The following is a 27,858-nucleotide window of genomic DNA, read 5'->3' as shown; positions in this document are numbered from 1 at the left end:
GTAAGAACCGGCCCAAAGCAGCAGCACCTGTGGATGCAGGTGCCCGTGCAGCCTTTGAGAGGGAAGACAAGAGGGTGTTTGGCCGCCAGAGGAAAGTACTTAGAAGGGTCTAAGGAATCTTGAGAGGGGCTGTATCGGCCGGCGGCCTCGGGTTTACCTGGAGCACCCCTGTAACTCCATTCCTCTCAGGCTCTCCACCTTGGCCTCTGAGTCATGAGCATCTTCGTCCACATCTACCTCCTCCTCCCCGTCACCGTCGTCGTCGTCAAACGGGAAGCTCTGGTGGCCGAGGGGAGACAACAGCGACATGGTGGAATAGCCGCAGCTCAGCGGCGGCGACAGCGAGCACACCTCCACCGCCTCTAGTCCCTGCCCCCGGGCGCCCGCCATGAGGACGGAGAAGAAGCCCGAGGAGGGCCGAGGCCTGGACCTGCAGTCGGCCAAGAACTGGGAGTCGGGAAGCGGCGAAACAACACCCTACCACCCCACAGCCCACATAGGGCCCGCCAACTTCAAACCGGCAGGGCGGCGGCGGCGGCGGGGACGTGCTCTCCCACCAGGCCCCGCGCGCGGCGGCACGGCCAATCCGGGCGGGCTCTGACTTCGCGCTGCCATGGCGACGCGTGGAGGCCGCCTGGGCTTTGTCCAGCCCTGTAGACGGTGGCTTCCTTCGCCCTGCCGTCTTTTGGCAGCCCTCCCTCCTCCCCGGCCTGGACCTGCGCTGCTTCTTCTGATTTAACCCCGCGCTCCGCTCCCGGCTGACAGCTTGGAGGGCCCGTCCCTTGTTTGCTGTGTGTTCATTCGGTACAGGAAATGTGCTATCACTGAGTAAGGCAGATACTTTTTGGGGGGGAAAGCAGGAGCCAAAACTAAGCCCGTATCATTACAAGGTCAGTGTTACAAGGATCAGCCGTGATTTCTCTCAGCACACGGCCACACACGGCCGTATTTTAGGGGGTGGGGGGGGCGAACTTTAAGTTTAGAGGTGTATCTAAGAATGCACTTTTGGTACAATCTTTCATTGTTTTTGGTAGCCCTTCGTCTGCCTAGCATCTTACAGGAACTCGTTTGTTTAGTGCATGTGAATATCGGGGCCTTTCTGAAGGCTCTAGTGTACTACGGTCTGTGCTAAGCACTGGAGATATATAAAATACAAGCCTTGCCGTTACAAGCTCCTCATTCTTTTGTGGTGAAGAGTCATACCGTTAAAATATTCTGTTATATGCATTTTGTGAGGAATGAAAACATTTTGTGGGACTTTGGAAGGAGCACTCTCCTCAGGGATTGGGGATGGGGATGAAGGTAGTAAGGAAGAAGTGATAGATACTAAAGCTGGTTCTTTATTCATGCTGACAGAACTGTGTACACTTCTAAATAAATGGGCTTTATCCAGCTCATAATGCATATCGTTGTAGAAATATCACACAGTGAAAACTGACAATGGCTAAAACAGCACACAGGATTTCTCATTGACCAAAGAGTGATATGAAATCTTCGATGAAATTTAGATCTGCAAAATTTGACACCAAAGAATTACAGTAGAAATAATAGTAACCAAGGGCAATCCAGAAGACAGAAGCTATGGTTAATAAAATATGACATGGTTAAAACTATTTAAATGGAATGTAAATTTTGTTAATATTTTCAGTAAAAACAATGAAAATGGAAGAAAACTAGAGCAATTTAAATGAGTGATAGAATTGATGGAAGAATAAAATGGCTTGAGTTTTCATTCTCTATCCCAATTACTCAATATTGGTGTATCTGGTTAAAACCTTTTAGGAGAGCATCTCTCGAATCAATAACAGCATCACCCTGGGCCACTTCAGGGCTTCATAAGGGGGTAAACTTGAGAAGCCATTCCCAACAAACATCACCCCACATTACCGAAGCATAGTAGGAAAAAAAACCAAACAAACCCAAGTTTTAGTATGTAAGAGACCTGTATTTGAATCCGTGGTTTTCCTTATTTGCTAGTTGTCCCTAAACAAGCTGTTTTGCCTTTCCAAGTTCTGACTTACTCCTCTGTACAATAGGGAAATAATCTTGCCTTTCCAAGTTCTGACTTACTCCTCTGTAAAATAGGGAAATAATCTATCTCCCAGTCATATTTTATTAATTCTCAAAGCTTCTAGCACAGGACCAGACAAGAGAAAATGGTAAATGGTAACTTGTATCATTTATCCAAAACTTTTCCACTGTAACCTCTTGCTATGGGATCTAAAATGTTTGAAACAAATTATGCCCTTGACACCTCAGAATCATCATCATGACCAACTACTGCATTATGCTGTAACAATCCTGGAGCTAAGAGGCTAAGAGCCGCTGGTGCTGGTGCTTGTGCTGGTGCTGGTGCTTGAACATAATCAAGGCCTGTGGTCTCCTTTCTTACAGCGCCTTTTCATTACTGGGACAGAAACCATAATCAAGTTTGGTTGCATTATATAAAATGTATAAATAAGCTCGAAAGAGGGCCTCTCCCCTTAAGTTTCAGGGTATTAACTTAGTAACTTCTCTTTATGCCATAAAAGGCTTTATGCCTTTTATTTTTTCCTTAGTGACATATTTGGCTTGTCAGGCCTAAGCTTTACCTTAGTGACATATTTGGCTTGTCTCACTAGAACACCGTTTCTGAGCTGTTGCACAGGCTCTTGTAAATCAAAGTAAGGGGGAAAATGTATGGCAGCTTCCATGTAATAGTATAGGTTCAGGAGAATCCAGCTCACTAAGAAATAAATGTAAGTGCTCTGTGTCATAATTACTCCCAATTTCTTCCAACTAAATGAAATCACTTGCCACAATTTACTTTCTGTATAATTTAAACTATAGGTAGATCACATACCAACAAAACTGGAAAATACTGATAGCTCCAGGGATATTAGGATGTGTTTTATCAATGAGAACATTACACAGAGCCATCGAATCCCTCAGATACTATTAAAGTCCCATGTAAGTAGTTTAGCCAAATCTACTAATTCACACAGCAATGAGCCCTTTACGTTTTCCTAATAGTGTGATCACAAAACACTGAAGAAAAAATTACTGTGATCGAAACAAAGCAGTGTATAATGACTGAAAACAATGTGTCCCTGGACCTATTGGAATATTTTCAGATGAAACCATTTGTTTTAGGTTTGCTTCAAAATAATCCAAGGAGCACAGGGATTAGAGAAGGTGAGTGAATGGGATGAAGGGGAAACAAGATTTACCATGTTGCTGTTGACAGCTGCCAAAGCTGGATGTTGGGGATGGGCAGTGAGGGCCTAGGGCATGGGAGGAGGGGGAATTATAGTATTCTACTTTGGGTTATGGGAATTCCAAACATATACTGAAGTTTAAAGCAAACAAAAACAAAAAACGTCTCAAATTAAGGGGAACTGGGAGCTGGTTTGGGTTCTAATTTGCTGTATGTGTCAGGTATTCACCGAAATTTCATTAGGCCCTCTATTTTCCCATCTGTAAAATGAGGGCTTGATGACTGTGAATACTGAATTATTTCTAAGCACAATAGACCCTTCTTATCCACAGGGGATATGTCCCAAGACCCCCAGTGGACGCCTGAAACTGTAGATAGTACCAAACCCTATGTATACTAAGTTTTTTTCCCCATACAGTTTAATTTATAAATTAGGCACAGTATGAGAATATCTGAATTGCCAGCATCGCTATTCTCAAGCTTTGGGGCCATTATTAAGTAAAATAAGGGATACTTGAACACAAGCACTGAGATAGTCAGAGACAGCTACTAAGTGACTAACAGGCAGGATACACTGCACAAAGGGATGATTCGTTTCAGAGTAGAACAGCGCAAGATTTCATCACACTACTCAGAAGAGTGTGCAATTTAAAACATGAATTTTTTATTTCTAGAATTTTCCATTTAATATTTTTGGACTGCGGTTGACTACAGGCAACTAAAACTATGGAAAGTGAAACCTCAGATAAGGGAAGAAAGGGAGGACTACTGCCTTTGAGCAATTGACTATATCTGGAATCATGCAGTTTTTTAAATAACTTGCTTTTAAATAAGATCCAATTGATGGTATCCTCTTAAATTTCACAGTTTGTTTTCCATGAGTATGGTTCAGACTTAAGATAGAATAAAACCTCACTTCTAAATTTCAGCAAAGTGTTCTCTCAGCATTTCTTCTAATACTCTTAAAAATATTTTACTTCAATTTGCTTAGTTTAACACTAAGCAAACTCATTAATATACCTAGTATAAATTAAGGCAAAATAGATTGCTTTCCAGAAACTTTAATAATTCAACACACTGAATACAATATTGTATTTCCTACCATATGTATAGCACAGTTTACCACATATTTTAGATATCTGCTATTCTATTTTTTAAATGAATGCAATGAAAGTATTCAGTAACATGACTTTTGAAAAGAAAAAACTTTTAGCTAGTTTTTTTACCAAGTTATGATTTAATATTTATCAGATGTGTAAATATACAAACATGATAGCAATTTAAAAAACTTGTGACTAGTTGGCCTTACAAAATTACAACACACTGTAAATAAATCCCTCCCACATTTTATACAAACTACATGATTTTGATATACAAAGATTCTGTTTTTATTACACTGACAATATACAACCAAGACTATTTACAATGCAAAAAGTATATAAACCACAATTTAACATTCTGCTACTGGCAGCCACTATAGTTTAGGAGGTAGCTTTAATTAAATGAAATGAACAGAAGCCACATTTCCCAACTTGTGTTCTAAAAATAATTTACATAAGATAAAAATTCATTATATGCACATTATATACAGTTTAATTTTTAAACTGCAATCTAGCTTAATGTTTTTTAGTATCTCCTGAACAACTAATATGGCAGTGGGTTTGCTACTGATTTAGCATATTGTTCAAAAAACATATTGAACCTTTATAACTTTAAGACTCCACATAATGAACATGTCAGAAGTCCATAGGTGAGAATCAAGTAAAAATTTTGATTTTTAAAGACATAGGCCTAAGCTTTATGCCTTTTATTTTTTCCTTAGTGACATATTTGGCTTGTCAGGCCTAAGCTTTACCTTAGTGACATATTTGGCTTGTCTCACTAGAACACCGTTTCTGAGCTGTTGCACAGGCTCTTATAAATCAAAGTAAAGGGGAAAATGTATGGCAGCTTCCATGTAATAGTATAGGTTCAGGAGAATCCAGCTCACTAAGAAATAAATGTAAGTGCTCTGTGTCATAATTACTCCCAATTTCTTCCAACTAAATGAAATCACTTGCCACAATTTACTTTCTGTATAATTTAAACTATAGGTAGATCACATACCAACAAAACTGGAAAATACTGATAGCTCCAGGGATATATTAGGATGTGTTTTATCAATGAGAACATTACACAGAGCCATCGAATCCCTCAGATACTATTAAAGTCCCATGTAAGTAGTTTAGCCAAATCTACTAATTCACACAGCAATGAGCCCTTTACTTTTTCCTAATAGTGTGATCACAAAACACTGAAGAAAAAATTACTGTGATCGAAACAAAGCAGTGTATAATGACCGAAAACAAATGTGTTCGGTTATTCTTTTAAAATCTAACAGTTGTTAATATTGTTTTAAAAACATCTTCAGGTTTTAGATTTAGATCTCTTAAACAAAATCGAGGATTCTGTTATGTCAGAGATGGATTAGAAAATGCCAGACGATGATGCCTACATGCACTCTCATAGTCCTATCTGGGAAACAATCCCTTTTTTTGGCCCTGCAGTAAGCTGTCCTGAGATTAATGATGAAACATTAGGTAAAATTAGCAAGACTTTGTCTTCGGTTATACAAAATCACCATTTAAAATATTCTTAAAAAAATATTAACAGCTGTTCTTTATCTTGTGCTTAATTCAGAAATAGGTATAAATTTGCTTCTTATGGATCAGAAAAACCTAACGCTATATTGCTATGATATACATAGAATCTTTTTCAAGTTATACATTTGTTTCAAATAGACTACACATTGCTTGGACACTGCATTTTTTCATCCATTGATAGTTTAGGCACTTGTTCTTTGCAAAGGTCTGGTTTAAGAAATAAACTGCCGCCTTTCTCCTTCTTCTAAGTGACACCAGGCAGTGATCACAGAAGTGCTTCCCAGATGCGAGATCAGACTAGGGTTCATTCTATAAACACTGTGATTTGGGTTGATGGGGGCAACAGTCACAAACACACTGATTCAGTCTTTAACTCTTGGGAGATTGTAAGCATAGCGCACCAAAGGGAATCCTCGACTCTGATAGAAGCAGGCTCGTCCACAGGCCTGCACCTGGTCAGAACTGTCCGAGACAAAGGAATCTTCTTCATCTGCGTAATCAGAGTGGGCAGACTGCGTGCCACAGTCGGACCAATAGCCGTCCGGTCTTTGGCAAGAACCCACTGCCAAGGCGGGACAGCTGTGTGATTTTATTAAGTGTTTGCAGGACACTGGCTTTGTCAACAGAAAGGATTCACAGCAGTCGCACACAGTCAGGTTACGCTGCAAGTGTGAGTACATGCCGCAGTCATAGTAGAAATCCTGTTCCACACAACCAGCTTGGCTGCTGATGGAAACCGACACGGATCCGCTTTTCTTGGTAATATGTCGCTTTAGTAACTTCCAGTCTTCTTTAAACTTTGGGTTGAAGAAGACATACAGGACTGGATTCAGGCAAGCAGGCAATGGGAAAAATATCAGAGTAACAGACTTCATTATTTCGGGGCTGATAGAGATGGCAGTGATCAATGGCGCAAACGAGAAAAATGCTACGGGGCAGAAAAAGATGCAGTTGGTGAAGATGAGCCAAGCAACATGCTTAATCATGCTAGAATGTGAGTTCTCTGAAAGGTCTTCTTTTTCCAAGTTGCAGTAGAGTTTAGTGTAGATGATGGCCATTAATAAAAATGCTAGTGAGTTTAGCAGCACTAAGGTTACGGTAAATCCCAATGATGGGGTCTCTCCTGTGGGAAATGGCAAGCACAGAGGTGAAGCAGAGTATTCCCCTCTGTGGAAAAGGGGAAAACAGCCTGCTACTGCAGCACCCAGAAGAGCAAAAAGGGCAGCAATCCGGAACTGTCTGAGATGATTGCTTTTCCCATTTTTCATTATATCTTTTGCAGATAAGCTTCTTTCGACGGCTGCTAACATTAATAAAAATATGGCACTTTCCGAGGAGAAAACGGCAAGAAACCCAGCTATTTTGCAGCCGCTGCCAATCTCCCACCAAATGCCAAATTCGGCAAATCGGCCCCAGGACACAGCATCCAGAAAAGTTAAGATGCCAGTATAGGCTCCCATGAATAAGTTAGATACAGAAATCAAGCCTATGAACAATTTGGAGGAAGGCAGTGATGTACAAGATGCAAATGTTGTTAAAATGACAAGCAGGTTGAAAAACAATGCAACCAAGAAAATGAACCACACGGTAAGACGGATCATCCAACTTCCCAGTAAATGTTCACAGGGCTTAAAAGCACCTAAAATGAAAGAGAAAAGACAGTTTATAAAAGACCATATTCCATATGATATGGCTTGAGAGAGAAACTAGAATAATTAATCTACTACCAAATTGAACTGATCCAAAGTGAAAAGATGACCATTTCTTAGATATTTTAGTCATTGGACTGGGCTATTTAAAAATTTATTTTAATATATATTTATTTCATTACTTTTATTAACTATTTGGCAAATCATACAATGATATTTAAAAGAAAATTTTCACTTTTTCTTATACCTAAGTTAATATACATAGCACAGTGTCTAGTACCTGAAAGGTACTTCATAAACTGAGGGCTTGCAATCAGATATACTAGAGTTTGAGTTTAGGGTTCATAACTTGCTGCTCTTACTTGAGAGGGCAACTTAAACCTCTAAGAATTTCATTTTCTCACTTGTGGATAATAACACCTATTTCACAGCGTTGTGTAGCTTAAGTAAAATTACATACACAAGGTACTTAAGCGGGCTACTGGGTACATAGTTGGACTTCAGTAAATGTCAGGTCCTTTTCTTCTTCCTTCCTAGTTCCTAATATACTTTATACTAATTATATATTATATGTTTGTGTAATACATATATTTTTTACACATTTCTTATAGCTTTCAAAAGCAATCTGATGAAGCAGGTTAAGATAGGTATAATTATCCCCATTTTTCATCCAGAGAAACTGAGATTTCAAAGTGTTTGGTTGACCTGACAGAGGTCATTCAGACAGTATGAGAGCCAAATCACACCAATGTTAACTAGTAATGTAAAACTATGTCCAATAAAACCCTGCATAACAAACTAGGATTGCAAGAACTAATTTAGTAGCTGAGGTGTATGTTCTAGCAACTGACTGGCATGCTAGTTATGTCCCAAATGACAACTGTTTTATTTCAAAGTTAGTGAAAACAGGGAGATCAGCTTGGTGCTTTGTGTCCACCTAGAGGGGTGGGATGGGGAAGGTGGGAGGGAGACGCAAGAGGGAGGAGATATGGGGATATATGTTTATGTATAGCTGATTCACTTTGCTATACAGCAGAAACTAACACACCATTGTAAAGCAATTATACTCCAATACCGATGTTAAAAAAATAATAATAATATTAAAAAATAAAAGTTAGTGTAGTGAAGAAAAAAAGAATTTTGTCTACAGAGCATAAGAAAACTATGTACTGCAACTGCCCAAAAGACACGTTCTAATTTATGTTTCTGGATTGTCCTGAAGTTTGATACATCCCATAAAGCAACTTAATCATTGAGATATTCACAGACCTAACAAGCCAGCTCTGCACCATTTATATGCATCTGACTCAAGAAACTTAAAAAAAAATTTTTTTTCTAATTAATTTTTTTATTCCCCTGTCAGGGAAGTGTTAAGAGGAAACTTTCACCTTTATCCCTGTATCTGAACTCATCCTTCTTCAAGGAACTAGAAGTAGCTAATCCGACCTGGGAGAACAGGACACCCTTTGGAAAGTGTCTGATTAGTGGGTGGAATTACTTTCCCTCAAAAGCCTGGGAAGCTGGCTCCACTCAGTCTGTCTTTGGAAACCTGCTGCTTCCTCCAGTTTTAAAAGAAGGTTCCTACTGTCCTCCACTTCCTGCTTCCGTGTCAGCACATGGCTGTCTCTGTGTTACTACAAGTGAGTGGAGTGGAGGAAGCAGACCTGCACTTCACTCCTATTGCCACCTGGGGAGATGAGCTCAGACCAACTTTCCTCCTGGTTGACCCCCAAGGTTTAAAATCAGTGTGGAAGAAATGGAATCTCTGCATATTCAAGTTTAGACTCCCCTTTAATAAAGATGTTCCCTTCCTTATGTACATTCTGCAACACAAGAACCCCAGCAGGGCAAGTGACCCCTTAATTTCTACCAATCAATGCAGAAACTAAATAACTGCATAGACATAAATGATTCTTGTTAATCCCATTCATTCAGCTGATCACTTTAAGATTATTCTCTACACCAGGCACTGTGCTAAGTATTAAAAGAACACATACACAGCCTCTGAAGAAGCTCACAATTCAGTAGTAATCATTAAAGAATCCATAATATTTACGATTCTGAGTTATAAAATTAATGTCCAGATCATCCTGTGCGATCATATTAAAGAGGAATCTACTTCATAACATACAATTTAGCCATTATTTAAATTTTTCTTTAACAGTAAAATTCTAAATCCATCTTCTCTGATAGATTAGGCAGAATACAGTCATGACCAAATATGTGGTGTCAATTTAATAACTTTCCCAAGTCTACTGAAGTTCAACGAAATAAAACAGAAAGAAAAGTAATGGCAACCCGCTTGTCGCAACTAGAGAAAGCCCGCGCACGGCAACGAAGACCCAACGCAGCCAAAATAAACAAATAAATAAATAATTTTTTAAAAAGTAATGGCAAGGTTTCATTAAAATAAATTTAAAAAGGGGCTTCCCCGGTGGCGCAGTGGTTGAGAGTCCGCCTGCCGATGCAGGGGACGCGGGTTCGTGCCCTGGTCTGGGAAGATCCCACATGCCGCGGAGAGGCTGGGCCCGTGAGCCATAGCCGCTGAGCCTACACGTCCGGAGCCTGTGCTCCACAACGGGAGAGGCCACAACAGTGAGAGGCCCACGTAACTCAAAAAAAAAAACACTAAAATTCCTTACAGACCAGTAACTTATAGAACTAGACCTAGGGTTAAAGTTGCATGAAGAAAGAGCCTCTCAATCCTTAACGTGCATAACTCTCGTCTGGGGAGCTTGTTAACACAAAGATTCTGAGTCACTGGGTTTGGGTCTGAGATTCTGCAAGAGATGCCTAAGCTCCTTGTATACAGACCACACGTTGAGTCAGGCCTTATGAAACCATCTAGTTGCACTCCTGTTACAGAAATCACATCTATCCCTGGAAGTTTTAGGTATATTTGCCTCATGTTTGTTTAAAGTGAGAAACTGCAGTCAAATGTGTTAGGCTTACCTGTCGAGGGTGTACAGTGGATAATGATTTGACTGTGCTCCTCCTTTTCAGCACTGCTGGTGACAACTGCTAGGTCAGTGGGACCTGAATATATAACACAAACTGTTTAATTCAAGGTTCAGGCAGTTCAAAAGACCCATCTTTTCCTGCAGTCTTCTCTCTTGTACATGATGTAAGTTCAGCTTGCATCAGGCTTAATAACATATTAAAGATGTCAGGAACACAGTACACAAAAGCCATTTTTCTCCAAAGATTTCACATTGATCCTCTGCAAACTGATTACAATAACAGAGACTTTGATTAATGCTGTGTTCTATTTTCAAAAGTTCATGCACTTGCCTTTATCCTTTGCCACACTGTGATCTTGGAGGCTGTTATCTTCTGTGCTTGAATGTGCATAAGAGTCACAACCCCAAAATGCACAACACTGATAAGCATATGGTACAGATAAAGACCTGGAAAAAATGGCAAAATCTATACTGAAATACCAACTTCACAGACATGCTTTTGTTCTGTAAAAAGTAAATACTTTAAGCTGGTCATTATCCTCTCTGGACTTAGTTTCCTCATCTGTTAAAAAGCTCTGGTATCAGATGACACCATGAGTTTCTCTATTTATATAAGGTATGCTTTTAAAAACAATTTGAATCAAGCCATCTTTAAAATTTAATAGCAATACTACAATTTAAAGTAAAATCTCATCAGACTCCTTTTATAAATGAATTAACCACACCCAATTTATCACATGAAACTGGTAGTTTCATTTAAAATTAATGTCCCAGGTCATTTGTGACTTTACACAATTAAATAAATTCACTTTGTTCATATAAGTATAATGAAAATATTTATTCTCTTCTCCCATAATAATATTCCCAAACCCTCTCTCGACTATATCTAGTGAGGTACCCTCTCTAACTCTAATGTCTCTGTGAAGTATTATCACATTGTATCAATTTTCTGTAGGTTCACATGTGCTTTCCGCCATCTTGTTGCAAATGACAAATCCCACTATATACAAAACCATTCTGATGAAGGGCTAGATTATCTCTTTGACAGCAACACGGTCTGCAATTCATGTTCTCAACAGCTATGGACTAATGCTCATGTTCTATTTTTTTCCAAGTTTGTGGACTCAGGTTGAAAATACTCTTAAATGACAGCCTCCCAGAAAATCTGGGAACCACAGCAAAAAAAAAAAAAAAAAAAAAAAAAAAAAATCCCCAGGATACTCTATAATCTGGAGGCTTACCAAAACTTCCACAAAAAAGAAAAATAAGCAAAAACACACCTGAGATTAACAAAGTCTTTTGCTGCTAAGGCTTCTTTCAGCTTGAAGTTGCCCACAAGTTTCAGCTGATTTAGTCCATTTAGGCCTTCCGTTGGAAATGAAGTTAATTCATTGAAACTTATATCTCTAAAATGTGAATAAGACTTCAAATTAACTCCTAAGACACAAATCTGTACATGCGTTGACATCACAAGTATCAGAGCTCTAAGAGGAAGTTTAGGTGTGCGAAAACCATTTCAGAAGCTGCCACTACATCATAGCAGGTTAGCATTTATACAAGGGAACACTAAAAAGAGAAAATGATTTGGGGAGGACAATGCTAAAACACAAGTTTCTGCAGACTATTCACTACTTTCATGATATTGCTACATGAAACTTACAGGTTAGTTATTGACCCAAGCTTGGCAAAAGCTCTGTCGTGAATTTCATGGATCAGGTTTCTACTCAGATCTCTGCAATTATAAAAATAAATTGTTACTCTTTTGAAATAAATTCCAAATGCAGACTACACTTTAGAATCTGCTGTAGTCACAATATCCCTGATAAGATAACAAAGATCTTTAATCTTGCTCAACAACATTTTTAATGTTTAAGTCCTTCCCTTCACAGCCAAATATTTCTTGGAATGTGTTCCAGGGAGCAGTAATTCTAACTGGCATCTGTTTCAAACAGTTGTGAATTTTCTCCACCTTATCATTCTGATACTAGTTCAAAAATATAAATGATATGATATAACTCTGGTACTATTAACTAGGTGAGGAAAAGCACAGCTCCTGACAAAGCTGAAAATAAAAACAGGCTTCAGGTTATTTGCCTTCTCAAAGGTTAGCGATAAGGCCGTGAGGGAAGACAAATAATCAATATGCAAACAAGAGCATTCCAGAAGGGCTTCAGATATCATTCTTTCCCCAAGCAGGAAATAAAACCCATATCAACACGAGAGCTATATACTATATTCAGGAACACACCCTGAGGAATTCTGATATTACAGAATTAATAAAACAGAGAAATAATCTGCAACCACACTTACACAGAGCCTTAATGGAAATTTAAAGATAGGTTAAATTCATTCCATGACACATCTCCTGGATAACAGGAAAATTCGACAGACTTGGTTCCAAATCATGAAAAGGCCAGCTAGCTTTTCATTGTTGTCACTTATCAGAGCTCTAGAAGTGATGGCAGCTGGGAGCCAGTCCCCTTCCCCACTACTGCCCAGACCCACAGGAAGCCTGTTAGCAACAAGGAAAGGTCCAGCAACCCAAGTACCAATAAAGTATTTTTCTAGTAGACGCATGTTTAATTTCTTAATGGGGATCTACTGGAAAACATGATTTTAGTAGATGTAATTTCACTTCACTGTCAAATGTTTCAAATTCTTTTCGGTATAAAAAAAAAATTGTTCCCTATTTAGTGTATTGCGTCTTCTGCATTGCATGAAGGCCGTGACATGGTTTGTCTTAGTCATCTCTGTATTCCCAAGTGCTTAATAGAGTACCAGATACAAATATGCACTCAAATACAAATCACTTTTTAAATGAGTGCTTCTACTGCATATTAGCTGTGTTTGCCATGATAGGTACCCCAGTGCAGGGGTCAGCAAACTTTTTCTGTAGAGGGCCAGATAGTAAATATCCTTCACCTCTGGGGGTCACACGGTCTCTACTGCAACTATTTGACTATGCCGTAGTATGGTGAAAGCAGCTTTAGGCAATTCTTAAACAAAAAGGCAGAGCTGTGTTCTAATAAAACTTAATTTACAGAAACAGGAGGCACGCTGGATCTGACCCACAGGCTACAGTTTGCCCACCCAGCCCCTAACAAACTGGCAAACTTCATTATTATGACTTGAAAACGCACAAGATGCATTTCTCAAGCCATACACGTTATACTTTTTCACTCACAAATGGGCAATCTCATATATTAGCTAAGGTGAAAAAATGCTGAAAGGAAATTATTTATGAAGTACCATGTGGTAAAGTTTGAAAAACAATATTTATGCATAATAAATCCTATATTTAAGTATATCTACTAACATGGAAATTGTAATGATACATTAATTTACAGTTTAACAAAAATTTTATTTGTCTCTAGTAATCACTGAGGAACTTACAGAATCCTTAGGGATGTCAGGCCTTGAAAAGTATCTTCCTTTATTTGGTGGATCTGATTACGTTGCAAAGAACTAAAAAAAGAATAAGAATTAAAGATAAAAGAAAGAGAAAAAAAGTGAGAAAATATTTTCTATTTTGAAAAATAACATTTCTTAATTAAACTTTTTCTAAGTTTAAACATTCATTCATGAGTAACATTAACTGATCTTGTTGAAAGTAAAAGGAACTATTGTTTCCTCGTCTAGAAGATGAAAGGGCTAGACTAATTGGTATTTCACCCAAAATTACACTGAGAGTTAAGGTACACTATCTAAATTCCTCACCAACTCCACACAGGAGTGACAGCAGGAAGACAACATAGTGAGAAAGGACCCAAGACAATGCAACCATACCAAGTACCACAGAAGGAAGGTCAGAGGAAGGAGGAGATAAAACATGGGAATGTAAGTTCCTCCCTTTCCTGACCTCTCAGTCAACTCCCACCAGAGCTGTCCTGTATAGCTACACTGTAGATATCCACATCTGGACCAGTTTTTTGTTTGGTTGGTTTTCAATATACACCGCCCTCCTCCCATACCATCTCACAGAATGACTGATAGACAGGTGCCCGATAAATGCTGGTCACATGAACACACCTGGTACCATTGGACATTTATTCATAGGAACACCTGATTATGTGAATTTCTAAGATCTTAATATGAAAGTCATTTATTTACAATAGGAAAGGCTCAATGAATTAACAACAGACCATAGCAAAAAGAGTAAGTCAAAGACCAACTTACATTTCTTCCAGAGAATGGCAACCATTAAAGCTGGGAAGGTCTTTTATATTGTTGTAAGATAAGTCCCTTAAAATAACAGAAATTAACAAATTAATTTTATCTTATCAGAATACTACATTATGAGAGCTGTACTCAGAAGCATTGAAAGCAGTGCTAAGATCTGTAATAAAGAGATATGGGTGAACAAGAAAAGCAACTTTTTTTTTTTTACCCAAGACACATAAGCTTTCTAGAGCACCTACCTCACTGATAGAACAGGCTTAAGATTGGCAAACTTCAAGTACATAATGTTGAGTATAGACAATATAAAATATATTTTAAAACATTAAGAATATACAATAAATATGAAAAATACAGTGCAGAAAATATATAAAAATTATGTCCAAATGGTAGAGTTATGAGTTTTTTAATTTATATTTTTATAATATTGTTTATACCATAAATAATTTCTGTGTTATTATTGAATTTAAAAGCTGTAAGAGGAGTGTTATATGTAGTCACATTTTTAAAAATATTTATAGTAAATAAAAAATTGGGACTAGTTAACTCTGTTAATCCCATGCAGTGTTTCCTCGGTGTTATCACTGTGTTTGATACTCCATGACACCACTGAACTACTTGCTTGATCAGTCAGTCATTTGTTTTGTTACTATCTCTTGCCACTGAATACTTGTTAACAACTTAGTAACTTAATTGTTTGTGCTTGTGACAACTTTACATCCTTTATTTACTTTTCATTTCCAGGGCAGCTTAGAGATTTTGGAAAGCTCCATGCTTAATTGGTTCCTGATCCAAGAAAGATTGGGGCTCTTACTTGGGTTATGGATGAAAGAGCAGCATACAGACAGCTAACTCCCCTGGGGCAACTAGAATAAGGATGAGGAGTCAGGATAAAAAAAGAAATCAAGGAAGAGCCTAGTTTGGTTTCACTTTGTTCAAAGTAAAGTCACAAGATGTGAGATATACACATAGCTGTAAAATCAAATTCAAATAAACATTACCTACCCAGGGGGATACTAAAATTCCTGCTCATTTCCATGAAGGGAACCAATAAGAAATAATTATACCTTAATGTCACCTAATAAAAAGAGTTCATTAAAAATAAAACTCAACATGTGTGAAGTACATAAAACAAAGAAAGGCAGGATAAGGGAAGAAGAATCCAACTTACAAAGTCCTGAGCATCTTTTGTTCTTGGCACAAATTACTGGAAATGCTGCTTATCTTTGTACCGGTCAAGGTCCTATGGAAAAACATGGTCTAAGAAATGATTCAAGTTGAGATGGTAAACAAAATGCTATTCTCATATAGAAAAATACATGTTCACATACTTGCATATGGACTAGAGTCTATGTATCCCACTGCCTAACTACTCCCTAAAGTAAGGCACATGGGAAGAAGAATGAACCCTCAATACCCATATTATTTTCATAGTAATGCAGAAGAGCTTGTGACATGAGAAGTTAATACTGTCCAGGTGATAAGCTTGAGTTCTCATGTGGACCAACAGAAAAAAATGAATCCGTAGTCACAGCCTGACCACAGTCACCTGCAAGTTCTGTCACTCCCTCACACCCAAAACATTTGAAACCAGGATAGCATCCTGTCCCCCAAACCATGTTTCTATCTTTTCTTTCAATCAACCTGACTCAATGTTCTGAAATTTTCTTTTAATCCCTGTATGATCAGGCCACTCAAGATGGCTGTTCTCTTGCTCTCTGTATAGCCCCTGCCTGACCAGGGCCTGCTTTACCTACATCCTACTCACATGACTGACCTTCCTGCATACTTGCCCCTGACCCCAGCTAGTGATAGTTCTTATCAAAGGGTGGTGAGGGGCGTGCCCCTCTGCTGGTTTCCCTGGTAACTAATGAGCCAACCTGATGTCAATTCCTATAACTGGCAATCTCCCCTTCCCCTCCCGGGAGCAAAGACTGCTGCCATGTCCTGCCTGCCATGTGCCAGCGGTGTGTTGCTCCAGGACCTTGCCTCAGACATGTAAGCTCCCCCATCCATTAAACCACTGCTGTCTCTGTTGCGGACTCTGGGCTCTTTCTTCGGTCTTGAAGCTGGACAAGTACAGGTCTTGTAGACCTGAGGGGTGCAGCCCAGCAATCCCCTCCCTTTCTACCACCCCATCTGCAGTCAGTCACCAGTTCCTGTTCTTTCTTCTTCTGTAGGTCTCAGCATCTGACCCTCTCCATTTTTACTGCTACTATGCAGATCAAGGGTGAAATGATGCAGAGAGGGGTAGAGGAATCTCAGGCCACATGGAGGAACTCCAGCGATGGATTGAAGACACAGAACTATCATGGTTAAACGTGTTCATTTAGCCAAGTGGAGATTTCCCATGGCCTCCTCACCGTTCTACCTCTAGTCTCTCTTCTTACCCTCCTCACGCCTCCTCCTCCAACATTTTTAACACCTCCAAACTACTGTAGGAGTCGACTTTAAACTCCTTAGCTCAATGCTTCCCAACTTTTCTTACATCTTGGCACACATGAATGTTGTAACTTCTGCAGCACACTGTGGTAAGGCTCCTTGTGGCAGAGACCCTAACCACGTCAGGCCCCACATGGCTTCTGGAGGGCTGAGGTCATCAAGATCTTAGATGCACCTGCAGCCCATTCACAGGCCGCCCACTGAGAAGCTTTACCATAACCAAATGTTCAGTACTCAAGGTCTGTCATTTTAAAATTACAAGCCCAACAATTTTCCAGATTTCTCCATATCATTCCCCATTTGATTATAAACATGCAATTTTAGCTATATTTAACCATCTGTATGCCACCTGAGTATATTTTCAGTATTCCCGGTTTTACTAAATCCTGCCTTTCTAAATAAAAGACCAGGTCTGGGAAACCTGACAGTATCCAATTTTGAAACATTTCACCTCTTCCATAAAGCCTTTTCTGATCATCTACATCGATTGCTCCACTTCTGAACTCCTAAAGCACTGCTTCTAATTTGGCACTGACTTACTTCCTTATAGTTTCAGTGACCTTTTCAGAACTTACCTCTCACATACTAGGCTATATACTCTACCTGAGTTGACTGACTCCAAACCCAATATATCCATCTCTATGCATGATATTCACAAACCAAGATTGTAGAAATCAACATTAATTCATCATCATCATCAAAAACCACTGGCAACCTACTAGCAGGCCAGTGTGGTGTCATCTTTACACAGCCCTTCTTCAAAGGGCCACACTTACAGACTCTCCAGATGGACAGTTCCAGTCAGATTGGGGAACCGCTGTACCATGCTTGCACCACGAATGACTCTTTAAGAAATTGGGAGATAAAAAGTAATTTAAAATAAAAAATTTTCATAGATAATATTTTCATTTTATTTTTTAAACAGCTTACAATTACAGTACCACTATACCTAAAAAGAAGATTAGTTTCATCTCTTGATTGGACCTGAAAGTGTGATAATTTTGACCAAGTGTTCACATAAATAAGAACCATCATAAGTTTTCTTTTGGATTTCCACCCAAGAAAAAGAAAATAAAAGAATCTGTTTTCTAGAGCTACGATGAATTCTAGCTTTCCATTAAAGCAATTGTGTAAATATTCAGGTTTGTTTTTAAATTTCTATAATACTTACAAGGAATGCAGATCAGATAAATTGTGAAATGCTGAGTTCCCCACAAAAGATAGAGGATTATCATATAAATGTCTGTAAAAATAGCCAAAAAAGCAAAGTTTTCATATGTTCACAAGCACTCCAACACTAAATCTATGTTCACAAAGCTCATATATCTAACAGCCTGAATTTTCATTCTTTATCCAGATGTTTGGCATTGTACAGACATTGCTTTACATGATTACATATTAAAAGAAAATTTCAAAACTACTTACATAGTTCTTAAGAGTGGATTACCATCAAATGCTCCATCAGGAATAACAGAAATAGAATTACTGTGAAATAACCTACAAAGATAGAAGAAAAATATTTTGAGATGCTTATCCCCTTGTGAAATAAGTTAAAACCTGAATATCTACTACTGTTCAGTAGGATGTAAAATATAACTGGGGCCTCCCTGGTGGCGCAGTGGTTAAGAGTCCGCCTGCCGATGCAGGGGATACGGGTTCGTGCCCCGGTCTGGGAGGATCCCATATGCCGCGGAGCGGCTGGGCCCGTGAGCCATGGCCGCTGGGCCTGCGCATCCGGAGCCTGTGCTCCGCAACGGGAGAGGCCACAACAGTGAGAGGCCCGCATACCGCAAAAAGAAAAAATAAAATAAAAAAATAAATAAAATAAAATAAAATATAACTGATAACAACTACATGAAAATTTCAAAAATGTGGGGAAACCAAAATTTTAATTCCATCTCATCTTCTTCAGGACCATACCTAATTCTTTTTAAACCCACTGCTTAACCTACTACCATTGCCAGGTCCCTTATATACGTTTAGCTTGCTTCATCCTCAAAGAACTTTAGACCGCAAGAATCACAGGTATTCTAACCCCAAAATCTCTCTCATTGTCACCTGCATTTAGTTTTTAAGCAATGCATCTCAGAATATTAGCTATCAATTCATGACACATGATCTCTATTATGCCACGTGCATTCTTATCTCTGACCTTGACAAATCCAACATCTAAAATGCTCCCTCATCTCTTTCATTTATCTAAATATTTCCATTCTTTCAAGCCCAGTCAAATTCCTTCTCTTTGGTGATGTCTTTTCCAGTGACCCCAAGCCTCAATGAGGTCTTTTTCTGGAATGATTTATTTATCCTATTCATTCAGCACTTATTTCCACCTAGAAACTGCTCTCTGTCTGTCTTACATGGTCAGCCTCCCCAGTGGGACTACGACCACAGCTCCTACAAAGCAGAGACCATACCTTATGGCTTGCTTCACCGGAATCCAGCCCTATACAGTAATCTATGCTCAAAATTGTCTGTGCTAGCCAATATAATCCAATCTGTATGATCGTGTGTGTGTGTGTGTGTGTGTGTGTATTATGATATATGTAATGGAACAAAGATGTTCTAAAATCTCATTGTTGGAACATTAAATGGTGAGTTCTAGGGATATTAAAGCACAGATAGAGCAAAGCAATACTCACAGCTCTTTTAGGCTGGGAAGGGCTTTAATTGACTGAGGAAATTCCCCCAAATTATTATAGTTCAAGTCCCTAGAAAAAATTGGAAAAATACATAAGAACATTGAAGGATGGTCACAATTTATAAGGTATTTTGGTACAAATTTTTTTTTTTAAATCACATCCTCTGGATGGTAATCTTTCTTTGACAACAAATTGCCAGTGCATTTAATTAAATTTACACCTTTTCTTAGATTACTGAATAGAAAAAAGAATCTTAATTCTTCTATGATGTTTTAAGTCAACAACTTTAAAAGCGCAAAGAACTCTCAGAATCACATATTACTGGTGCATTAAATAAACAAATCACCTGAATGGCAGTTCTCCATAAAATAGAATTTATTGACTATCATCTGTAAATGACAATAGCCTGAAACTGAGGTTTCTATTTTAGGTTTAGAGTGGCTTCCTGAAATCCTGGTATGAGGGCAGCTGACCTCAGCCCTAACATCAGCAGGATGACCTAAGTATGTATAAGGAGAAGGACCGGGACGGTTTCATGCAACTACGGTCCTCACGTGGGTTACAAATTGTTGGAAAAGTTCCATTAATTAGGAGAGAGAAAAGCCATAGTGATCTGTACTTTTAAAAGTCTTAATTCTGAGTGTATTTTATTTTATTTATTATTTTTTGGCCATGTCACAAGGCATGTGGGATCTTAGTTCCCCAACCAGGTATCGAACCCTCATCCCTTGCACTGGAAGCATGGAGTCTTAAACACTGGACAGTCAGGGAAGTCCCTCTGAGTGTATTTAAACTTTAATTTCTTTTAACCTAAAGAGAATGTTAGCATATGATCAGCAATTGATTTCAGAATGAGAGTAAATAAAATCAAAAGGCCAGCACCTTAGAGACCAATGTTGTTTTCCTTTTCTACATAGGAAAACATGGTAAATAAAAATTTAACTGGGAAGAAAAGGTTTAATTTTAATATAATTAGAATAATATATTGGAATAATACAAGGTTTAGGATCAGAAGACCCGCCCAGTCTTTTGTTCCACTGGTATTTACGTACTTAGAATAGAAGAACTGGGTTTGGCAGTATCTTCTTCAAGAGCTTCAACTTTCAGATATCCACTGATGCTTACTATCTTTTAGTGGTTTAAACAGGAAAGTGAATTAACAGAGTACTAAAAGATTTTAAGTCTTCTCATCGACTGACAGTTAACCCAAAAATTCAATTAAACAAAATATTACAAACCCTAAGCATTCCAATCAGATGTTACTCACCCATCTAACTGGGACATTCTCTGAATCATTTACTATACCACGATGGCTAATATTATAAATCTCTGAATAAAGGCAACTAGTACAAACCAAAACAACAAAAATAAAGATCCTACTCTTGATTACACACAGCTGCACTATGTCTTTTGCTCATATCATGGTACAATGAACAGTTTTGAAACAGCCAGAATTCTCTAACACTTTAACAATAGAAACAACAACAAAAGTATCCTAAGCAAAATGGAAACCTACATCGCATTTAGCATACAAAAGCAGAGATGGTATTCAAACCCACTGTTAACAATTAGCAAGGCAACTGAGATGAGGGAGAAAACAAAGAAACAAAACAGCTTTTCCAGTATTAATTTTATAAGGTTCAAAGTTCCCAAACTGCCTATCATACTAACAAAACCAAAGTTTTTGAAAAGGTGTACAGCGTGGCAGACTGAGCTGGTTTTACCATGTCCCTTTGTAAGAAATATCAATCTGGTGCGCCATTTTTAACCAGAAGCCTAGATTAGTTTTCATGATGGTGTTATCTGAAGGCAAGACTTTAGTCATGTATTAAAGCAAATTAATAATGAGCTGAACTTAAGACCATTACTTCTTTCCTTTTTCTGCAATGAAATGCAAAATTGCACTGTCAACTTCCCAAATGTGATCATCCAAAATACGAATAAACTTACAAGGTCTCCAGGTTATCAAGTCCATCGAAACAGTGTTGACCCAGACTTTTAATTTTATTGTTATGAAGATGCCTATGGAAAAAAGCATCAAAATGACTTTTGCCTCACCCAGAAGCAATTATTATAGTGTTTTACATGTCTAAATTGGTAGAGCTTAAAGGAATGGTGCAGCTAAACATTGCAACACTTGACTAATGGAAAACAAATAGCATTGGGTAGATATCTCTTGATAAACACTGCAGAGACTCGGATTCACTGAACATAGGAGGCCAGTGGAAAAGGAACATATCTCTAGTGGAAAAGGGGTGCACACATGGAAGATTCTTGAGTATTTATCCATATCCAAACAAAAGTTTTGATGAGCTTTTAATTACATGAAGCAAAACTTTGATGAGTTCTCCTATGGGGAGGCAGGGGAAATGTCAGCTTACATCAGTGAGAATCGGTAACAGATTTTACAAGAAATGCCACTTTATCATGTCCAAGTTTTTGAAACAACAGAAAATCACATACTCTTTGAATAGACAGTAAAAACATGAAATATCACTGAAACTCATTTTCTACGGGCGTCTCCAAAAGGATTCCGCCTCTTTTAAACACTGAATGCATTGCTGGGATACAAGTAAAAGCTGTACCAGTGTTTGCTGAATGACCCACTTTCTTCTCCTGACTACAAATGGCCATTTATTTTTGAGAGATTCAACTGTTATCATCGAACGTTAATTTTTTTAAAATTATCTTGTTCTGTATTTTTAAAAGTCAGCACATGTAATTTTGTAAAAAAAAGGCAGATCCCCCGAACACCAGCTCTCCAAGAACACACTCAGTGAGGTACTTTCATAACAATTTGTCACAAGAACTCTGCTTTTGTCCCCAAATTAACAGAAATATATAGTATTAAAAGGGGTGGATACTTACAGAACCACCAGGCTGGACAGGTTAGTAAATGCAAAATCCGGGATGCTGGAGATTTTGTTGAGAGCCAAGGTCAGCGCCTGCAGGGTCGGCAGATTGCTGAGGGGATGCACTGGCACCTCTGTCAAACTGTTGTCATCCAGCCACAGATGCCGTAACTGAGTGAGCCCCTCAAAACTGTCCTCAGGCACTGCGGTGATATGGTTGGCATCTAGACGCCTGACAGAAAACAACAACCACCTTCAATAATGGATTCTAGTGGAATGAGTCAAGGCAAGTCACACAACTCTCAGGGTTCAAAAAAAAAAAAAAAAAAATGGAGTTCTAAAAATGACCAAAGCCACTGCATCCTTTATTTCTTTAATTTCACAAGAAGTTTTCCTAAAATCTAACAATGTTTCCAAGACCAGCATATGGAACTCAGTTGTCTCCCTTCCTTCATAACAAAGGGATGCACACAAATCTGAATCCTTCAAGAATCCTTGGCTAAGCACAACTGTATGGCAGAATGATATATTAAAGAAAGAAAGAAAGCTCAAGCTCGAATTTTATGTTTCAGAATGTACTTATCAAAAATACAGAAAAACAACAAGAAAAAACTAAGCTGACCAAATAATCTATTTTACTTACAGTTTTATAACTAATATTTGATATTAAATTTAATTGTTATTCTGACTTGGTACCAAAGGGGTACACACAACCAGGCGTAATTGTTGGAATAACTGCTTTTCACCAAAATGACAAGTTAGTATTAATATGATGAGGAACCGTATGCACCAGGCAAATCACAACTTTCTTCGCAAATACCTTGTTGATGTAACTTCACTATTTAAATCCATATCTCACAGGCTTGGATCTCTTGGTGAAAATTAGGGAACACTAGAAAACAGGTGCAAGGTCAAAACGGCAGCCCCCCCCCCTTTTTTTTTTTTTTTTTTGCAGTACGCGGGCCTCTCACTGCTGTGGCCTCTGCCGTTGCGGAGCACAGGCTCTGGACGCGCAGGCTCAGCGGCCACGGCTCACGGGCCCAGCCGCTCCGCGGCATGTGGGATCTTCCCGGACTGGGGCACGAACCCGTGTCCCCTGCATCGGCAGGCGGACTCTCAACCACTGCGCCACCAGGGAAACCCGGCAGCCCATTTTTTAAAGAAATCAACTTTGGCAGCCTCCAAGTTCAGGAAATTCTGACTTCAGAGTGGTTTCCGTGCCTCCTGTTTCCCTGTGCTGCTCCAGCTTCGGAGCATAAGTGTCCCTTTCCCCTCTGTGCAAGTGCTGAGCCCCCGCTCCCAACTAACTGCCCCAGCCCCAAATGCAGTCTCCTTTCCAGAGGCAGATTGGCCGAGGTCAAAGACCCTTGGTCCCGGTAAGGATCTGATGGAAGCCTTCTGTTTGATAGTCAGGATAACTTGAAGAGCACTAAAAAGTGGAGAGCTTCAGAAACTGAGCAGCTGCCTTAAGAATCCACTTAGAAACAAACAGTTTTAGGTTTGTTTATTCCTTGTACTTTCTAGAACCTACCTACCCCTGAGAAGAGACAGGCATCCTTTATACAACATACTGGAAAAGGACTGGCTACAGAGCTGCTTAGCAGATTTTCTTTAATGAGTAGATGGCAGTGTGTTCAAGCACACACACACATGCACACACTTCACAGCCTCAAGGAACTTCTACTTAGGGAGAGAGAGACATTTTGTTGAGCGGAGGCAGTTAAGGACATTTATTTCACATTCACACATCTGGACATTTTCTATAAATAATGTGGAGCTGAAATATAATCATACAATTAACCATATAATGTAACTAAATCATGCAATTAAATTCTACACATAGCTAATCTATCTGCAATTCATTCAACACATGTAAACTGAGAATCTTGTTAGGCACAAAAGGTAAAAATGGTGAACACGCCAGTAATGAGGAGACTGACCCACAGTATAACTAACAGACTGAAACATGACTGCAGAGTGCTTAAAAAGTGCTATGAAGTAAATAAACAGGGTACTGAGATCAGGATTAGCAGGGGCTGAGGGGGAGGGTAGCTTCTTACAATGTATTGGTCAGGAAAAGCATCTCTAAGAAGGTGCCACTAAACTGAGATCCAGGGCTTCCCTGGTGGCGCAGTGGTTGGGAGTCCTCCTGCCGATGCAGGGGACGTGGGTTCGTGCCCCGGTTGGGGAAGATCCCACGTGCCGCGGAGTGGCTGGGCCCGTGAGCCATGGTCGCTGGGCCTGCGCGTCCGGAGCCTGTGCTCCATGGTGCGAGAGGCCACAGCAGTGAGAGGCCCGCGTGACGCAAAAAACAAAGAAACAAAAACTGAGATCCAGAGCAGGTGGCAAAGGAAGCTGGGCAAAGAGTGTTTGAGGCAACGGAAACAGTGAGGGCAGAGACTCTGTAGCAGAAACCAACTGGGTGTGGTCCCAGCAACTCCCAGAAGGTCCGAGTCACTAGAACACAGGAGGAAAAGAGTGGAGGGTCCAGGGAGACACAGATGTGGATGCAAATGGGGACCAGATGACACAGAGCCCCATTAGATCAGGTGAGGATTTAGATTGTATTTTAAGCACAAATTGAAATCCCTCCCCAGTTTCTCTGTGTCACAACAGTTTAAAAGTTTAAATTGCTCATGTTATAAGAATGAGTATAATGAGCAGTGCTCCCCACACATACACACACACAACACTCCACTGACATTAAGTCCTCTCTATATGTGTTTCATTAAGATGTACATCCAGTATAAGGTAAATAAGTACTAGGGGTGTAATGCACAACATGATAGATATAATTAACACTGCTGAATGTTATATATAAATGCTGTTAAGAGAATAAATCCTGAGCTCTCATCAAAAGGAAAAAAAATTATTTTCTATTTCTTTAAGTATCTGTATGAGATGATGTATTTTCGCTAAATTTATTGTGGTAATTATTTCATGATGTACATAAGTCAAATAATTATGCTGTACACCTTAAACTTATACAATACTATATGTCAATCATTTCAATAAAACAGGAAGAAAAAAAGATGTGGCAAAAAACTATAATAAGAAAAGTTGTCTAGACTTTTATTTATTTATTTATTTATCTATCTATCTATCTTGGTTGTGTTGGGTCTTTGTTGCTGCACACAGGCTTTGTCTAGTTGCAGCGAGCGGGGTCTACTCTGTGTTGTGGTGCACAGGCTTCTCATTGCAGTGGTTTCTCTTGCTGCAGAGCCCGGGCTCTAGGTGTGCGGCCTTCAGTAGTTGTGGCACGTGGGCTCAGTAGTTGTGGCTCATGGGCTCTAGAACACAGGCTCAGTAGTTGTGGCACACGGACTCAGTTGCTCTGTGGCATGTGGGATCCTCCCGGACCAGGGATCGAACCTGTGTCCCCTGCATTGTCAGGAGGACTTTTAACCACTGTGCCGCCAGGGAAGTCCCTTCTAGACCTTTTTAACATAAGTCCAGTATTATATACACCATTTAGGCTCCTGCAGAATTCTGTGCTACACTCCACCAAAGAAAAGGGGTGGTCTTAACTTAGCAAGATAACCAGGTGAGTTCTAAGCTAAGATAGTAATGAAACTACCTTCTATGCAAAATAATAATACAACAAAAAATGCACAGACACAATTTCCTCTGTTAAAAATTTCCCCAAATTGTAAAGTCAGCCATACATAAGAGATCAAAAGGAAGAAATCTGGGAAAATGGAACCCTTAAATAAAAAGTTAATGAGAAAAAGGATTTGTGGTGACTCAAATGGTTAATCCTTACACCTCAATCCACATGTGGGTGTTGGTGGCACACCCATAAATGTAATGAGTTTGCATTTACACTGAGATCAATGTTTCACAGAGAAATGGTCTTAGAAAGCGTGGCTTTGTACCAATGACCTACACTATTAAAATTCATCCTAACTAACAGACCAAAAAACAAAATACTGTAACTGATTCTTTCAATAGGGGCAGTAAATGGCATTAGATATCTCACAAAGTGAAGAGATTATGTGGTTTAAGTTATTTTACCTGTTTCAACTTCGTTTGGCAATAAGTGCACTTGAGTTGTTAAACAGTTAACAATGTATTAAATAAATTCCCTTACTATTTCTGTCTTTAAAATGTGCTTCCTTTCCCTATTCTCAAAAGCCTGTTTTATATCTTACTGAGACTCACATACTTTTTTCTCTTGCTGTAAGTGTAATTACAATAACAATTTTAAATGCAGCTATTTACTGATGAATGTCTATGTTATCATAAACACTTGTTCTATGTAATCAAAAGCTCTCCCTTTTTCTCTCTACTCCTCACTTACCAATAATATAGACATTATAGTATTATATTCTCTTACCAGTTTCAAGTTCAAAATACTTAGATTCTGTTACGGTAGAAAACCTAGTAAATTTAGTCTTTGAAATCCTTTAATAGTCAATATAAGTGTGAACAACTATAAAGAAAAAAATTCTAGTGGAGCAAATTCTGACATGTCATTTTAATATCCTGCTCAGGCAACACTTCAGCCATTTTCATGGTTTCGTTGTTAGGTTAGCTTTTTATTAATATCTACAATTCACTTTCAGATTTTATAGCCATCGTCACCCATTTGCAAAATCAAACCACTTCTGGTCAATTTCAAGCCCTAATGAACTTTGCTCCTTCTGAGCACTATTTCAAAACCACAAGGAAATCTTTCATGTAATTCAGGTCTGAAGATCAGATTTGCAAACTGACTCAAGTGTTGATAACACTGTTTTACACCAGGACAGAATTTCAATTGTATCTAACTTGACCACTGCACCCACTATGCTAACAAACCCATGAACATTTCCGTCTTAAATAAAACAGGCCTGGCACATAGCTCCTTATATTCCTGATACATATAAAAAAAACCCAATGCCTTTATTAAAAAAGTAGTTTGACTCCTCTCCTTACCCCTACCTCCCTCCCATCCCAACGTGGGACATAATTTAAACAATGCACTGCACTCAGTGAGTGATGAGCACAGTATGCTTGTTTAAAACATTATTTTAGAGGAAGATACCTATGATTTTTGTGAAAATACTTTATTTTTTTTAACTTTTTATTTTATATGGGAGTACAGTTGATTAACACCATTGTGTTAGTTTCAGGTGTACAGCAAAGTGATCCAGTTATACATATACATGTATCTATTCTTTCTCAAATTTTTTTCCCATCTAAATGATCAAAAATACCATGTGCACTTTAGAGTACTTATGGACCACAAATTAGAAAAAAAATCTATTTGTATGTTTTCTTGGTAATTTTTCTAATGTTCAAAGATTTTAGCCTTCTG

General features: G+C 38.9%; 2 protein-coding genes across 3 annotated transcripts in view; both read right to left on the bottom strand.

Annotated features, from left to right (window-relative positions):
• Positions 1–542, bottom strand: part of CCDC34 (coiled-coil domain containing 34) — a 44,447-nt gene extending 43,905 nt beyond the window's left edge. For both annotated transcript variants that reach the window (XM_060104134.1, XM_060104135.1), the window contains exon 1: positions 158–542. In XM_060104134.1, coding sequence (XP_059960117.1) covers positions 158–390 — 233 coding nt within the window. In that variant the 5' untranslated portion in view covers positions 391–542. The remainder of the gene's footprint in view (positions 1–157) is intronic.
• A 3,904-nt stretch (positions 543–4,446) lies between these two features.
• Positions 4,447–27,858, bottom strand: part of LGR4 (leucine rich repeat containing G protein-coupled receptor 4) — a 97,770-nt gene continuing 74,358 nt past the window's right edge. Inside the window, exons 5-18 of the mRNA XM_060104563.1 lie at positions 22,576–22,791; positions 21,658–21,729; positions 19,708–19,776; positions 18,491–18,562; positions 18,237–18,308; positions 17,842–17,910; positions 15,795–15,866; positions 14,624–14,689; positions 13,841–13,912; positions 12,108–12,179; positions 11,728–11,853; positions 10,779–10,894; positions 10,440–10,523; positions 4,447–7,477 (exon numbers count right to left, since the gene is read on the bottom strand). Of these exons, the coding sequence (XP_059960546.1) occupies positions 6,201–7,477; positions 10,440–10,523; positions 10,779–10,894; positions 11,728–11,853; positions 12,108–12,179; positions 13,841–13,912; positions 14,624–14,689; positions 15,795–15,866; positions 17,842–17,910; positions 18,237–18,308; positions 18,491–18,562; positions 19,708–19,776; positions 21,658–21,729; positions 22,576–22,791 (2,455 nt within the window). The 3' untranslated portion in view covers positions 4,447–6,200. The remainder of the gene's footprint in view (positions 7,478–10,439; positions 10,524–10,778; positions 10,895–11,727; positions 11,854–12,107; positions 12,180–13,840; positions 13,913–14,623; positions 14,690–15,794; positions 15,867–17,841; positions 17,911–18,236; positions 18,309–18,490; positions 18,563–19,707; positions 19,777–21,657; positions 21,730–22,575; positions 22,792–27,858) is intronic.

Source organism: Mesoplodon densirostris, chromosome 7, assembly GCF_025265405.1.
Source record: "Mesoplodon densirostris isolate mMesDen1 chromosome 7, mMesDen1 primary haplotype, whole genome shotgun sequence".
In the NCBI taxonomy this organism is placed as follows: Eukaryota; Metazoa; Chordata; class Mammalia; order Artiodactyla; family Ziphiidae; genus Mesoplodon; species Mesoplodon densirostris.
This window is presented reverse-complemented; position numbering and strand designations above follow the sequence as displayed.